The sequence below is a fragment of the Indicator indicator genome, chromosome 9 (assembly GCF_027791375.1).
Source record: "Indicator indicator isolate 239-I01 chromosome 9, UM_Iind_1.1, whole genome shotgun sequence".
In the NCBI taxonomy this organism is placed as follows: domain Eukaryota; kingdom Metazoa; phylum Chordata; class Aves; order Piciformes; family Indicatoridae; genus Indicator; species Indicator indicator.
Window position 1 is genome coordinate 13156957 of NC_072018.1, and position 15385 is coordinate 13172341.

Sequence of the window (15385 nt, forward strand, 5' to 3'; positions counted from 1 at the left end):
GTAATGGTGAAAACAGCTCCATCATATTCAAGAACTTGAGGGCCCTCAATGGTAAACTCATTTAAATGGGGATGTTTAGACTGGGTATTAGGAAAAATTTCTTTACTGAAAAGGTGGTGAGGCATTGGAACAGGCTGCCTAGGGAGGTGGTGCAGTGACCAACATTGGAGGTGTTCAGAACACGTGGAGCACATCAATCCCACACAATTATTAAACATACAAATAATCTAAAAACTTGTTGTATCGATTTTACCACTTAATTGGTTCCAGGATTTAAACCATTCATTACTTACCCCTGTTCTTTGAACTTCCAAGAAAATCGCTCTTTGAAATGATTTCTCCCACACTGCCAACTCACTGCCCAGCTCTACATTGAAATAATGACTCTTGCCATGTCCAACCATAACGCTGAAACAATATGGCCTCTGGTCTTCAAGATCATAGTCTTGATGAATACCTAAATACAAGTTTGCTTGTAGCCAGTAATCATCAGCAAGCCAGAGCTGAAAGACACGTTCCAGTATTTGATTCTTCATCTATCAAAAAGTATCTGGATATGTTATGTCATTATGTTAATAATTACCCTGAAGAAATGCTCTAATAATTAGTAACTTCAAAGAGAGCTTCTCTCTTTGCTTCTGATTCACTTTACCCTGTGCCCTGTAATCCAAGCTGCTTCAGTAGTTCCAAAATATTGTCAAAGTAACCTAAGTAATACATACCTAATCTAAAAGGAGTTTACAGTGAAAAGGAAGGAAATCCCCATGTTGGCTGAATACAACTCAAGAACTATGTACCAGCTTTACAGGAGAATATTATGCCATTCCAATAGGGTTCCAAAATGCTAAACACTAAGAAATGCATTCTCTTATCAAGCACCTAACTCTGGATATGACGATGTGAATTTTTAAATGTCCCCTAATAGCTGCCTATGCTGCTCTGCAACTGCAAGAGGGGATGAAGTTCAATCTTGCCGTCATCTTCAAGATGGAGAAATGTCACATTAGTCTTTCATAACAAAAAATATCCCTGTAACAGAATGCTTTGTAAATGGAAACAAATTCTTACAATGAATGTTCCTAATCTTTCAAGACTTCATTTATTTATATAAATATAGACAAAAAAAGCAAACCAAATAAAAAAAGCTACTGCTTATACATCTGACTAATTTCAGTGACTGAATTCCCATTCTGTGCATTCTTTAAATTTAAATCCCCATTTATCTAAGATTGTGGGACAGAGAAGATTGAAAGAACAGAAAAAGTAATTTGCAAAGTAATTCATAAGTAGATTTTTCTCTCTCTAACAATCCAGGTTGGGTTTAGGAAACCTGACTTCACCTGAAAAGATCTGTTTGACTGGACTGGTTTTGAAAAGGCTAGAATGCAGCTTTGTAGTAGTACCCAAGTCCTAGAATCTTACAGTCAAGATATGCCTTATAAAGATTTAAAGATTTATGTATGTTTAGATGATGAAGATTTAGAATTTAGTTTCCTAGAACCTCTGATATAATCCATTCATGAGGCCATAGTTGAAAGTCCATGCACACAATAACAAACAACTGGAATCTGAGCATCCAAATGTAACGAAAAATATTCTGACATATGTAAAAAAAACATTTAAATGTTCAGGGTCTTGTGTCCTTCCTGTTGTAGATGCACACACCACTGTCCTCATTGGGCAGCAGTGAAAATTCACTTTTTAGTAATGAAAGGCAGAGGAAACAAATACTCTGCTAGCACAGCTCACCATGTACTGCTTTCATATTCATAAACAGGATCAAAACACTCACATGGGAACTGAAATTTTACTTGTGCTGGTGAATTACTGATTATCATAAGCTGGAAGTTTAATCTTATGCAATTTAATCATGTTTGGTCTGGTAAACTTATGGATGGTGTTCTGTGGGGTACCTCAGAAGCTGCACATAATACCACCAGGGTACAAAGCACTTTGTTGTCAAAATGGTCCTGAAGCTACCTGAGGAGAGAACAGCCTTGAGGAAGTTCAGAGTCATATTACAGTGCTTCCTAGAGTGTTGAAAAGGAATTTGAACAAAATACCTGCATATAATCTGGTGTGCAGGACTGACAAGCATTGCCGTCTACATCTGCTTCAAGACCCAGTGATGCTCATCCTGGCTTGCAGACAGCTATATTAATATTTTTTATTCTGTATGTAAAATTGTGATGTGTGAAAACACCAGGCAATGAAAGAAAAAAATGTTTTTAAGATGGTTGCTTTTAAAAGTGCATCTAATATTCTTGCCCCTGAAAAACACAGATTTTCAGTAACAGTTCCAGAAAATATGGAATATGAGGCAAGGTATAGAAAGAAAAACATATGATAAAGGAGATTACATTCTCAATCACCTGGTTGTTACTACTACATGTCCATGAATATTCAAGTACATTTATTTATATTTATATATATATATATGTATGTATCTCTATATATATCTGTATTGTAAATATATATATAGCAAAGATATATATACACATTTAGTAAATATAGAAATATAAAAAGAGAGTAATTGACATATCTGAACATGTATGTTTGTATATGCAAATAACAGAATCACAAACTTGATATAGATAATGGTTGGACTCAATGATTTTAAATGTCTTTTTCAATCCAAACCATTTCTATGATTCTATGCAAACAGGTATTTTTATGTATGCATATGAAGAAAAAAAAAAGTCTAAAAGAGAATAAACATTTTGTTTTAAAATCTAATTTCCCTATTAGATTCTTATTTTTCACTTTTAACTTGTTTCACAATAAACATAGATGAGAAGTTTACGAGTAGGTAACACGCTCACCTCTCCTTAAAACTCACTTTTAATGAGAAGATACAATAGCACTCTCCATCACAGCTTTGCGCTTATTCTAACTGGGTTCTGAAAATCCTTACCAACACTCTCCCCAAAGGGAGGTTTTTACAACATAAACTCCACCATTCAGTCTGCAACACAGAAATCTGAATCTCAAGATTTTTTCCCAGCTTTTCGAATTTGCTCAGTTTGCCTTATTGTCATTTATACCAAAGAATCTACAGAAAAGAGGCGAAAGAGTTAAATCTGAGTTTTTGCACTTTAGCTAATGTATTCATGAAGACTGGTAATTAAGAATTCATTGACCAAAATGTCAAGAACAGTAGAGAGTTGAATCTTGGGTAGTTTATTTCCACTTATTTTTCTTAACAAACAAGTACCAGAATTTACTTGAAATTACCAGAATATTCAAGGAAGGACTGAGCTTCAAATCGGTAGTAACGTTTAAAGCAGAAAAAAAAAAAAATAACCCCACGCCCAATTTTCCTTATGTAAATTGTCCTCAATAACTGTGCTACAGCAGGAAAAACAAACAAACAGAAAAAAACCCACATACAAGCAAACAAAAAATCGCACCACTAAAAAACATCTAAACCCAAAAGCCAAGCAGTTCTCTTTCATCCCAATATTAACTGAGGATCTGTACAGGTAACAGAGCAACAAATTTTCTGCTGCCCAACATTAGTAAAATAGTTAAAGGAAAAACAGCAAAGAAGAGAGCAGTTAGTAAGAACTAAAGTTGGTCTGCAATTTTTCAGTGAAACAGCATTTCATCTGAAAAGACTATTTTTTCAACTTATTTGTCTGTGGGATTTTGTGTGGGGTGGAGTGGGAGGGGTTTGCCCCTTTTCTTTGCTCTTTCAGGCAAGCAGGCTCTCACCTAGCCTTACCTTACCTGCAAAGTGGCTTTTAAATAGATGGTAGACCACTAAATTAATCTACCTGATGCAACTTCTAAGAAAGTAACTTCTGTCAGATATTTAGTTAAACAGAGTGCTAATGTTTTTCCCATAATCTTTGCTTGGGAGAAGTTAAAAAAATCAAACCCAAACCTGACACTGTTTTTAGGTTGTGGGGGAAAAAAAGTGAAGAATTCCCTGGCACATAAATGCATCATATTGCCCCTTGTATGATAAAAACCTACTATAGTATTTGCAAATTACACATGATGAGGACATAATTTTATACTTCCAAGCAGTGATATTAAAGTACCTTCATACAGATTCAGGAGCTACAGTGAAAGCATTCCTTATCTCCATTCACTTAAAAATCTGACTTCAGAAAAAACAATATCCAGCTTCATTATGCCAAGCTGTATGTCTCACTCATACTTCATACAACCAGGTCTAACACCTAATATTTTCTTCACCATGGAAGCATTTTAGGAACTTGCTCACTTAGAACTTAATCACTTGCAGAACTTGACATTAATTGGACTAAATAATCTCAAAGGTCTTTTCCAACCAAAACGATTCTATGATTCTATTAATCTGTTTTCCATATTCTCTTACACTTGCAGAGCCAATGCACTATCAATTACACATAGGATTTTTTTAACAACAGATGAACTATTTTGATGTTACCTACTCTTAGTTATGGTTGACTTCAGCTTATTAAAAGGAAAAGGCAAGCTTTCTTTACCAAATAGCATCATTGTAATCATTAAGAAACCTACCTTGTGAATTTTAAATAGAACCTCACAGAGGTTGTAGATTTTTTCAGCTCGCACCCAGTCTAGTGTGCTTACCTATAGCATCAAAAGAAAATATTAAAAACACATTCTTTATTCTAAAATCATGGACGGATGAGAAAAATTATAAAGATTTCATGCATAATTATTCTATTGGATGCTCTAAATAGAAAAGACTGTCAAAATAGTGTTCAGCTCCTGAGATTGTGATACAGTATAAGCCTAAAGATGATCAAATCAACTCAAAATTGATGGCCCAAAGCAGACTCTAAAGAGCAATCAGGTCCTAGGAAATACATGAACAAAATCAATAAATACTTGTGTGTAAAGTTCACCAAAAGCATCCATGGTCAAGTCTATGCCCTGCAACTCATTGCCATCTCTTTCATAATATATTACATTGATGCTACATATAATGCAAATTACAATACAAGTTGTTAGAACTTATACAGCAGTACTTTCTAACATTCAAAGCACTACTAATGCTAATTACAGTATGCAAGCTTTTCCTCTCTGCATTGGTTTTCAAAGGTGGAATTACTTCTGTTACTTTCACATTATTCTTGTATTTATTGCTTTTCTTAAAACTATAAGCAGCACATGCAGTGATTGCTTAGCTGCTTTCATATGAACAGCTTTTAACTGTGTTGAAAAAGGTAGTTTTGTAATTAAGGATAACACAAGCTCCAAAGGTCTAGTTACTGGAAGACTCAAATTAAAAACTACACTGAACTACAAGGAAGAAAAATCAACCAGTACAATCCTCCCTTACACAAAAACCATATCTGTTTTGAAAATACTATTTTAAAAATTCCTGTGGGTTTGTTTTGTTGGGTTTTTTTTTTCATTTTCAGTGGCATAAAAAATAGTTTGGTTTTTGAATGAAATTTTCAATATTGTCTTCCAAATTTCTTGGGGGATATGAATTCAGAACCTTCTGAAGATCTGAAAATTGATGAGAAGGTATAAGATGCTTTTAGAATACAGTAAAATAATGCTTGCACATCGACATAAGAATAATTTCCATTTGTTCAGTGGTATTTTGTACATACACAGTTTTCAGAAACATGCCACAATTCTAACACAGCAATCTAAAATACAGCAAATGAAATCTGTATATTTGTTAAACCCAGTCAGATTAAACTCTTTAGGGATGCAGAAAGCCCATTTTCTGTTAATCACACTGTTCTTGATATTTACTTCTATAGTGAAGCTTTTACATTTTTGGAAACACCATCTGAGATATTATTGAAACAGAGCATAAATAGAATATTACTTGTCATAGTAATTTCTTTCATATTATAATATACACATTTTACACTATTTTCTTTATTTTTGCCTCTGGGTGACTGTTTTCCAGTCTTATGAAAGTTAGCAGCTGTATTTACATTCATATCATCTTTTATACACAATGAAATAAAATAAAGAGTAGAAATTGTACCAGATGGTTTAAGCAGTAGTTGTAAATTTATGTGTAAGGTCATTACAACTAAAGATAACTGCATGACTTGTAGGTTATCTACACTGTCCAAACTACAGCGATACACCAATACACTACATCAGCTCTGCATACAAACAGCAATCACATCATAGAAAAATCTCTGGGAAAAAAAAAAAAACAAAACAGATTAGACTCATCAAGAGTCTATATCAAGCAAGTTAATATATCTGTACTTCTGGGATAAAACAATTAATTCTTTAATGTTTCACTTAACATAGCAGAAAAAAGTGAACCAGCTCCACGCACGGCTTTGCATGGGGACCTGTGCTTCCAGCTACAGAGCTAGGACATGTGGCAGAGAACCTGTGTCAGGGCACAGTCTGGATTGGTGGCTTTCCAGGTGCCATGGGAGCTCCCCTGGAGTCTGGCAGGGAAGGGTCTATCAGGTCAGGGCACCCTGAAAGAGTGGTCAAGCATTGGAACAGGCTGCCCAGGGAGGCGGTGGAGTGACCGTTCCTGGAGTTGTTAACAACCCCCCTTAGTAAACACAATGCTTAGGCACACGGTTTAGTGGGCATGATGGTGTTGGGTTCATGGTTGGACTTGATCTTAGAGGTCTTTTCCAGCCTTAATGATTCTATGATTCTATCCTATCATTCTGCTGTGGAATGACCTCGTCCAACAGCTAAGCACCCACACAGTCATTTGCTAACTCTGTGTGTCCCTGCAGTGGTGTAGGGAAGAGGAAAGGAATACCAAAAATGAGGAAAACATGTGAGTCACGCTACAGACACAACGGAAAGAGGGAAAAAAACCAGCTGATGCAAAGGTGATTGTACCCTGCCTTCTCCAAGCAGACCAATGCACAGCCAGTCTGCAAGCAGTGGCTACTTTTGAAGAACAAATTCCTGGTTTTTATTGCTGAACATGATGTTTCACAGTGTGTAATATCCCTTTTGGACTGTTTGGGTTGCCCTTGCTATGAGCACCAGTTAACTCCCTGGGGAAAGAGGTGAGCAGAGGTTGGTCTTGAACATGGATCTGTGGATAGACCTGGCTTTTTGGGAGCCATGGCTGGGTAGGATGGGGGTATGGGAAGCTGGAGATAAGTCCTGCTGCATTGCTGAAGCAGAGGCTGACAGCCATGGGGCAGTTGCAATGGTGTCATGGATTGTGGAAAGGGTGAAGGGAACCCTAAGGAAGGGGATCATGGACAGCCATGGCTTGAGGTGCCCTCAGGACACTGATAAGCAGTTTCCAAAATGTGGCTTTAGGTCCAGGTTTGAATTCTCCAGGTGGGTGGTTGCTGAAAATTGCCAAATTCCTGGTTTAATTTTTTTCTCTGACATAAAACATCTGGGGAATGATTAAATAGGAAGAAAACTGGTCAACAGGTTTTATGATTTACTGGTATATCTGAATACACAATGACCAAAGGGGTCCCCTTGTTTTTTTTGGGTTTTTTTTTGTTTGTTTGTTTTATTGTTGTTCTTAAAGCTACTCTTTCTACAAAACAATTGTGAAGAAACAGAGTGTAGTAGATGTACAGGAAACACAGTATGAGTGCTACCAAACATTCATTCTCACTTTTCTGTTCACTGCAGACTGCCAAACATGATAAATGAAGTAATTTAGCTCCAATTAGTATCATGTAGATTGATAGTTCTAATTATATCAAAAATGTTTTTTCAAAAACTGGTCTGAAAATAATAATCAAAATTTATAAAGGAGAAACATGCATGTAGTGTGTTATTAATTTGTTTAATATCTTTGTATTCTTTTTGCATTTTAATTGGATTGTAGTAATTTAATCAAATTTTAGTTTCTTGACTTAACATATAGATGAATAATTGTTTAGAGGGGGAAACAAAAAACACTTTTCTCAGATTTGTTGCATCATTTAAAATATAATACTATTGGCCATTTAAAAATGCCTGAAATTAATAGGAATAATTTGATTTAGAATTTTGATTTGGAGAGAGAAAATGCTACTGATTTCTTCTCTCTGAGGTTCATAATTAAGGTTTGAAGAGTATGTATTTTCCAAAGGATTTGCAAATGGTACGCATGTTAAGAATCAGATTTGCTTTGGATCAGCTGATAAAATTGGTAGACTGATCACCTTCTGAGCAGAACCATGACCAACTTGTACAATGAAACAATTGCATTCTAATTCCACATTTTATTATTTTTGATTTGTTCAAAGCAAACACCCTCTGGAGAAAAAACAGAAGGATAAAACAATACCATGTGGTAGGCATGGATCGCTTTTAAAGAGTTTAGAATTTCACAGCTCATTTCTAATTTAATCTTTGGGGTTTTTTTTAGGGGGGTGGGGCAGGGATTGCAAAGAGGTCATCTTGGAATCCTTTTTCCTAGCTCTGTCAATTATCAAAGCAACATGATGTAATTTCTGCAAACTGAACATTTGGCATTGGATTCCCTGCAACTATTCAGTTCCTTTCCTGTGTGCACAATCCACAAGTATCTACTAACAGTATGAACCGTAACATATCTTGTCTTCGAGAAAACAGAGTAACTACCAACCTATTACATCTAGAAAATACTGTAGAATAAATGAGGAAAGAAATATTTAGCCTAATTAATGAGAAGGAAAAACACAAACTGGACAACTTTAAAAATAAACCACTTCTACCCCATTAGAATTCTTAGAACTACTCAAGTATGAAAATATTTTCACAGGACCTTGAAAGAGGTTTAATATCTGAAGCTTATTGAAATTCAGTGGCATCTATGTATTTAGCCTCTATTGAAATCTCAGCTAACAACTTCATTTGGTAAGGAAAACAAACATAACAAACAGGTTTCCATTTACAAACTGTCACAATGTAGTATTGTTTTACCGGTGGAGTGCTGAAAATGTAAAAGGAAGAACCCTTCAGCGCTAGAAATTTGGATTTGTAGAGCTGTGATGAATCAATTCCATCAAGTCTCTCATTTACCCATCCCATGTGTATGATCTGTAAAAAACAATAAGTGAGAATTAAAGCTCTGTTTTTCAGAAGAGCATAAGAGACAGACGAATAGGTCATTTCCACAATGAAGAGTGGTCATATGGGAACAGGATGCAACATCCACTTCTTCATATTTGCCTTCCCACTACTCCCATATTCTTGGAAGTGTATCATGCCAGTGTGCCAGAAGTTCTTGAAGAGGCTTACAGTAGAGATTGTCTAAATCTTGTCTGAAATAGCTACCATTTAAAAAGCCACCTATATATCTCAGCAGACTCTAACTTGAAGCAGAATACCTAGGCATGCTAAAGTACTCCAGCCAGCAGTTCATAAAAGCCATGCTCCTATATTATCTACCTACTGAAATTTCTGTTACATATACCTCTAAAGAAATACATTTGACCAAATCACCATATAAATCTGAGCTCTCATATTTATGAGCTGTCTTTATGCTTACCACACTTAACCAAGTGTCTCTGTCATGATCATCTTCTAGACTTCATATATTTTGTGTATATACTCTTTATCTCATGATGATTTAGGTTCTTGTAGAATTAGATGTCTAACTGATTTGTTACACAACTTTACCTTAATATTGCATCATCAACTTGAAATTGCTATTTGAAACTGCACCACTTTATCCACACATCCAAATTATCCACACATCTGAAAAAATTACCCACACATCATGGATGTATTATTAAGTTTCTAACATGTTCCAGTACACTTTCCAAAACTTCCAGTAGGCACGAAATTAATATCATTCATTATGAGGAGATAAAACAAGTCACTAACAAAATGCCAAAAGTTTGCATGCATTACCTTAATGGTTTCCATTGTATATCAACTAGATTTGGGACTCTCACTACAAGAGTGAAGTGTAGGTACAGGACCAGGGAAGGGCAACAAAGCTGATGAAGGGTCTGAAGAACAAGTCTTGTGTGGAGAGGCTCAGGGAACTGGGGTTTTAGTCTCTACAACTCCCTGAAAGGAGTCAGGTGGGGATTGGTCTCTTCTCCCTAGTAACAAGCGATAGGAGAGAAAATGGCCTAAAGTTGCACCAGGGGAAGTTTAGATTGGACATTAGAAGAATCTTCCTTGACTAAAAAGGTTTTCAAAGATTGGTTCCCCAGGGAGGTGGTTGAATACCTGTGTCTGGAAGTGTTCCAAAGAAGCAGAGATGTGGTTTTGAGCACGGTTTATCATCAGACTTGGTCGAGTTAGATAATGGTTGGACTCAACGATCTTAAAGGTCTTTTCCAACCATAACAATTCTATGATCTGGGATGACCTTTCTAGGTCCTGGCAAAGTAAAGGAGGATGGATCAAACTTTCCTAACAGAATTCATATCCCCAGATAATTTTCAAGTATTTTCACAGGATAACAGAAAACAGGTTGGAAAAGACCCTCAAGATCACCAAGTCCAACCAATAACCCTACTCTACAAGGTTCACTCCTAATCCGTATCCCTAAGCACCACATCCAAATGACCTTGAAACACATCCAGGGTTGGTGACTCAATCACCTCCCTGGGCAGCACAGTCCAACGCCTTACCACACTTTGCCCTAAAAAATTTTTCGTAATGTCTAGTCTAAACCTACCCAATTGCAGCTTGAGGCCATTCCCTCTTCTATCGCTGATTACTTGTGAAAAGAGACCAGCACCAGCCTCTCCACAACATCCTTTCAGGTAGTTGTAGAGAGTGATGAGGTCTCCCCTCAGCCTCCTCTTTTTCAAACTAAACAGCCCCAGCCCCTTCAGTCACTGTTGTTTCTAGTAACAACTTGCCCAGTTGTTTCCCCCATATACTTGATTTCTCACATATATTGGCTTCATCCTGTGTTTCAGACTCATTCTTCAACCTGTCAAGACCATTCTTATGTCTAACACCACATTTTAAAGCTTCATATCTGCAAAACTAGGAAGCCTGCTTTTGCTAACACACCATAAAGGAAGTATTGAAGGAAACTGGATCCAGGACAGACCTTTTGAAGACTTCTAGTCAATATGTCAATTTTGAAAGTGAACCATTTATACCTATTATTGGATTATCCAACAAAGTCTCTAGGATCAAATCCATATAATACTTAAAATATTTTAATGTCAAGAAATGTCAAAAATCTTACTGGAATCAAGACATGTTGCAGCAACTGCCTGTCACCCATTCATAAAATGTGCTATACTACCACACGAAGAAATTAGACTGATTGTCACTATTTACTCTGGAGAAATCCTTCGGGGCAGTAATTCCTTTTTTATCTCACAGCTGCATACAAATATTTTGGTTGTTTATTTCAAATTTCTTTCTAGAGATTGAAGTCAAATTGTCTAGTCTCTAATTCTTCAGGTTCTCTTTCCATTAACACTCATGATATTTGCCCTTTCCTAATCTTTTGATATACCACCTAGCAGGCACAAATTCCCTGAAATATCTTGATAATAGCTCTGAGATTACATGGACCAGTTTTTCAAATATCACCAGGCATTTTAATGCTGACATACTACCAAAATCTCCCTTTGTGTTTTAATCTGAGATTTTATTGGGTTTTGCTAGTATTATTTGCAATAACCATCTTTTGCTGTTGATCTTCTCAGTGAAGGCTGACCTCTGATAGCTGAGTAGAACACAAATATTTTGCTTTGTCTTGCTGCTATTAGTGCACTTAGAGAGTAGATTTTTGTTACTGGTCTACCTCTTGCTGGTTGCATCTTAATTTGTGTCCTGGCCTTCCTGGCACTATCCCTTGCTATGCTTTCAGAATCTTTCTGTCTAGATTTCATTTTCTGTATGTTTTCCTTTATAGCTTAATGAAGAGGGCACTGCAAAAATGAAAACAAACAAAGGAACGTATATCATAGAAAGTTGAAAAAAATCTGTTAATACAGCATCACAAGAAAAAAAAACATAGTCTTAATTAATATACTGATATAATGGAATTGCAGAATGGTTTGAGTTGGAAGGAATCTTAAATATCATTTAGTTCGAACCCCTCCTGCCACAGGCAGGGACACTCCCTACTAGACTAGGCTGCTCAAGGGACTCATCCAACCTGGCTTCTATCACTTCCAGGATTGGAATCTCTATAAATTTTTGGGTAACCTGCTCCAGTGCCTCATCACCTTTGTGGTGAAGAATTTCTTCTTAATGTCTAATCTAAATCCAGCTTCTTCCAGTTTGAAGCCATTACCTCTTGTCCTTTCACTACATGCCTTTATAAAATGTCCCTCTCAAGCTGTACTGTAGACCCCCTTCAAATATTGGAAGGATGATCTAAGGTCTCCCGGGGGCCTTATCTTCTCCAGGCTGAACAAGCCCAACTCTCTCAGCCGGTCTTCAGGAGAGCTGCTCCAGCCCTCTAATCATCTTCATGGCCCTCCTCTGGACCTTCCCTAACTCTTCCATGTCCTTCTTGTGCTGGGGGCTCCAGAGCTGGACACAGTACTCCAAGAGTGTCTTGAAAGGGCAGAGTAGAGGAGGAGAATTTCCTCCATCGACCTGCTGGTTATGCTTCTTTTCATGTGGTCCAGGATACGGTTGGCTTTCTGGACTGCAAACATGTTTCTGCAAACATGTTGATCTCATCAACCAGCACCCCCAAGTCTTTCTCATCAAAACTGCTCTATATCCATTCTCTGCACAGCCTGTATTCCCTGTGCTTGGGATTGCCCTGACCCAAATGCAGGATCTATCTGATCAATATTTTCCTATTTCTGTTAAGAAACTGTGTTGGTTTAGTGGAGGACAGGAAATATTCATATTCATATTAAAAACACAAAAAATTACCCAGCAAACAAAATAACAAAACCTTATTTTTCTCTGTATGGTTTTTCTGTACAGAGAATTGCCTAAGTTATTGTTTCATAAACAAATATAGAGCAATCCAGCATTGTGGATCTTTTGGAAAACTGAATCCCAAACCTAAGTGTCTACTGATAACACAGAGTCAAGTGCTTTCTAGTCTCCAGAGTACTATAATAAGTTGGATAAAGCAGAAGACAAAATTACAATATTTGAAGAACAGTGACTGTAAACATCCTCCACACTCAATATAATATTTTAAAACCTGGTTCAATCCCCCTCTCCTTGGTGGGCACCAATGTGCTCTAAAAGCATTCAGGGTGTAGATGCTGTGTGCTCTGTCATCTACACAGGTTACATATGTACTTGGAGACAGCTTCAGTGGTTGCACTCAGATATATATGGAGATAACTAGATCTCTTTTAACAATTCCCAAGGGCAGTAGTTCAAGGACAGTCCCACAGTCTGTAGAACAGAGATTGCTCAGGTATGTTTTTTTCCAAAGTACTGACCCCCTTGTGTAAGAAAATGTCAATGTTGCAATATTTTCAATAACTTCTAGAAAAATCTATAAATATCCAACTACTTTTTACAGATAAGATGACAAAATGGTGACATTTGAAAGAATACACAGGCTGTCAAACTAGTAAATGTTTATGAAAGAATACACAAGCTGTGAAACTTGTAAATGTGTATTTGATTCCAATATAGAAAATCTTTTGACTTGGTCTTTGACATCTACATTAAAATTCCTTAATAAATTTCTGCAGTAAGAGACTACAAAAGACATCTTGCCTCATTTGCACTTTTACAATCTACAAACCCAGCATTTTTAGAAAAAGAAGGGATTGGGCTCTGTTCTTGAGTAATGATTCCAAGCCAGACTGATGCAATGAAAGCACATGTGAGTGAAACTCATTACTTTTATATTGCAAGCTTCAAAGTGCTTCCCAGAATTACACAATTAGCCTGGAAAATGCTATTATATTTCACAAAGTAAATTTCTTTTTTTCAGTGTTACGAGAAGTGAGAATAATTCCCAATGCACTAAACTCATTTAGGCCTTCAGGACATTTGGCTAGTAGGAGCACAACACATCAAGCTGCTGAGCTCCAGAAGTCCTAGACAGTCATGGGAAATATAGTCTACACAGCATAACAGGTATAAATAAGATTGGATTAGCAGTACACTTCTTGTCTATCAGTGCACTATATGTGAGGTGAATACAGAGTTAACTTGTCACAGTTACTGCTTCAATATTGCATGCAAACATACATCACACTTTCCAAGACCCGGTTGTGAGTTCCATTGCTCTACTCTCATTTGTTTCATGGCTACATTGAATTCCCTTTTTACGTCTACAGGGGAGGATTCTACTCATTACTGTGGATTAGTAAGAATCTGCTATATTAAGTAGGTAACTTCAGAATTTCAAACCATAGAAAACTTGGGTTTAGAATTTTAAAACTGACTAAACATGTATGTATGCTCTACAAATTTTGCAACTTATCACAATGACAAGAACTAAAAATGCTGGACAATATAATGGAAGTCTTACCTGGTCTGAGGGAGAACAGCATTTATTTGCCATTTTCATCTATGAAAGAGAGATGGTATAATACACAGAGTTACTAAGATGCTGAGAAGCCTCTGTAATATAATTAGCATTGACTTATTAAAAACTGTATTAATACTTCCAAATCATAAGAAATTAAATCATTTAGTGCTTAAATATTAGACTTTTACTATTACACTAAACATACAGCAGTGAGGACTCAAAAGATGAAAAGTCTTTTATCATGGATTCCATTAAATCCTTCATATAAAGATTTGCATTTATGAATTTAACTGCTCCACTCTGAGTGAAAATAGTATACTGTACTGTATAAACCTCACTTGGGTTTCAGTGAAACAATTGCTTAAGCAGATCTATAAATGAGGTATGTAATTTAATCCCCATCCCAAGAGGTGCTTAAAAGATGCAGAGATGTGGTGCTGAGGAACATGCATTAGCACCAGACTTGGTAGAGTTAGATAATAGTTGGACCTCAAAGGTCTTTTCCAACCAAAATGATTAAGTACTTGTGAAATGAAGGTCTCAGACTGTAAAATGTATTTACAGATTAAAGGAATATTGTTTAGGCTTTCCTTTTATTCTTCAAGAAAAACTTACATCTCTTTCTTCTTACTGTTTGTTCATCTACTGAAATGTTTTATTGATTTTGGCTATTTTTGGCAGTCATAGTTTGCATAGATGAGTGGTGGTCAAACATATACCCTTAAAGTGAAACACTTCTTTAAACAGCAATATTAGTAAGTGCAGTAATACAGAATCTAGACAGAAAAAGTAAGAATAGAAGGACAGACTCCCCTATATTGTAGAATCATGCTGCAAACTGTCCTACAGATGACGAGTACTTCCAAAAGATCTAATAATCAAAACCTCTGTTTTATAACAAATGAAAGGCTTGTGATAGAAACTTGGCCAAAAGCTCTAGCTTTGCACAGGGGAATCGACAAAAGCTACAGGAAAAGAGCTTAAGAAATTCAGGGCTCATGTCCTGGCCATTCCAGATTTGTAAAATCAGATCTGTGGGTAATCTTTGGAAGCAGAACATGTCCACAGCCACGCAGCTCAGTAAAC

General features: G+C 36.5%; 1 protein-coding gene across 1 annotated transcript in view; it reads right to left on the reverse strand.

Annotated features, from left to right (window-relative positions):
* SNTG2 (syntrophin gamma 2) overlaps positions 1-15385 on the reverse strand; it is a 180557-nt gene that overhangs the window by 21144 nt on the left and 144028 nt on the right. Inside the window, exons 11-14 of the mRNA XM_054383622.1 lie at positions 14300-14338; positions 8830-8946; positions 4510-4581; positions 294-536 (exon numbers count right to left, since the gene is read on the reverse strand). Coding sequence (XP_054239597.1) covers positions 294-536; positions 4510-4581; positions 8830-8946; positions 14300-14338 — 471 coding nt within the window. The remainder of the gene's footprint in view (positions 1-293; positions 537-4509; positions 4582-8829; positions 8947-14299; positions 14339-15385) is intronic.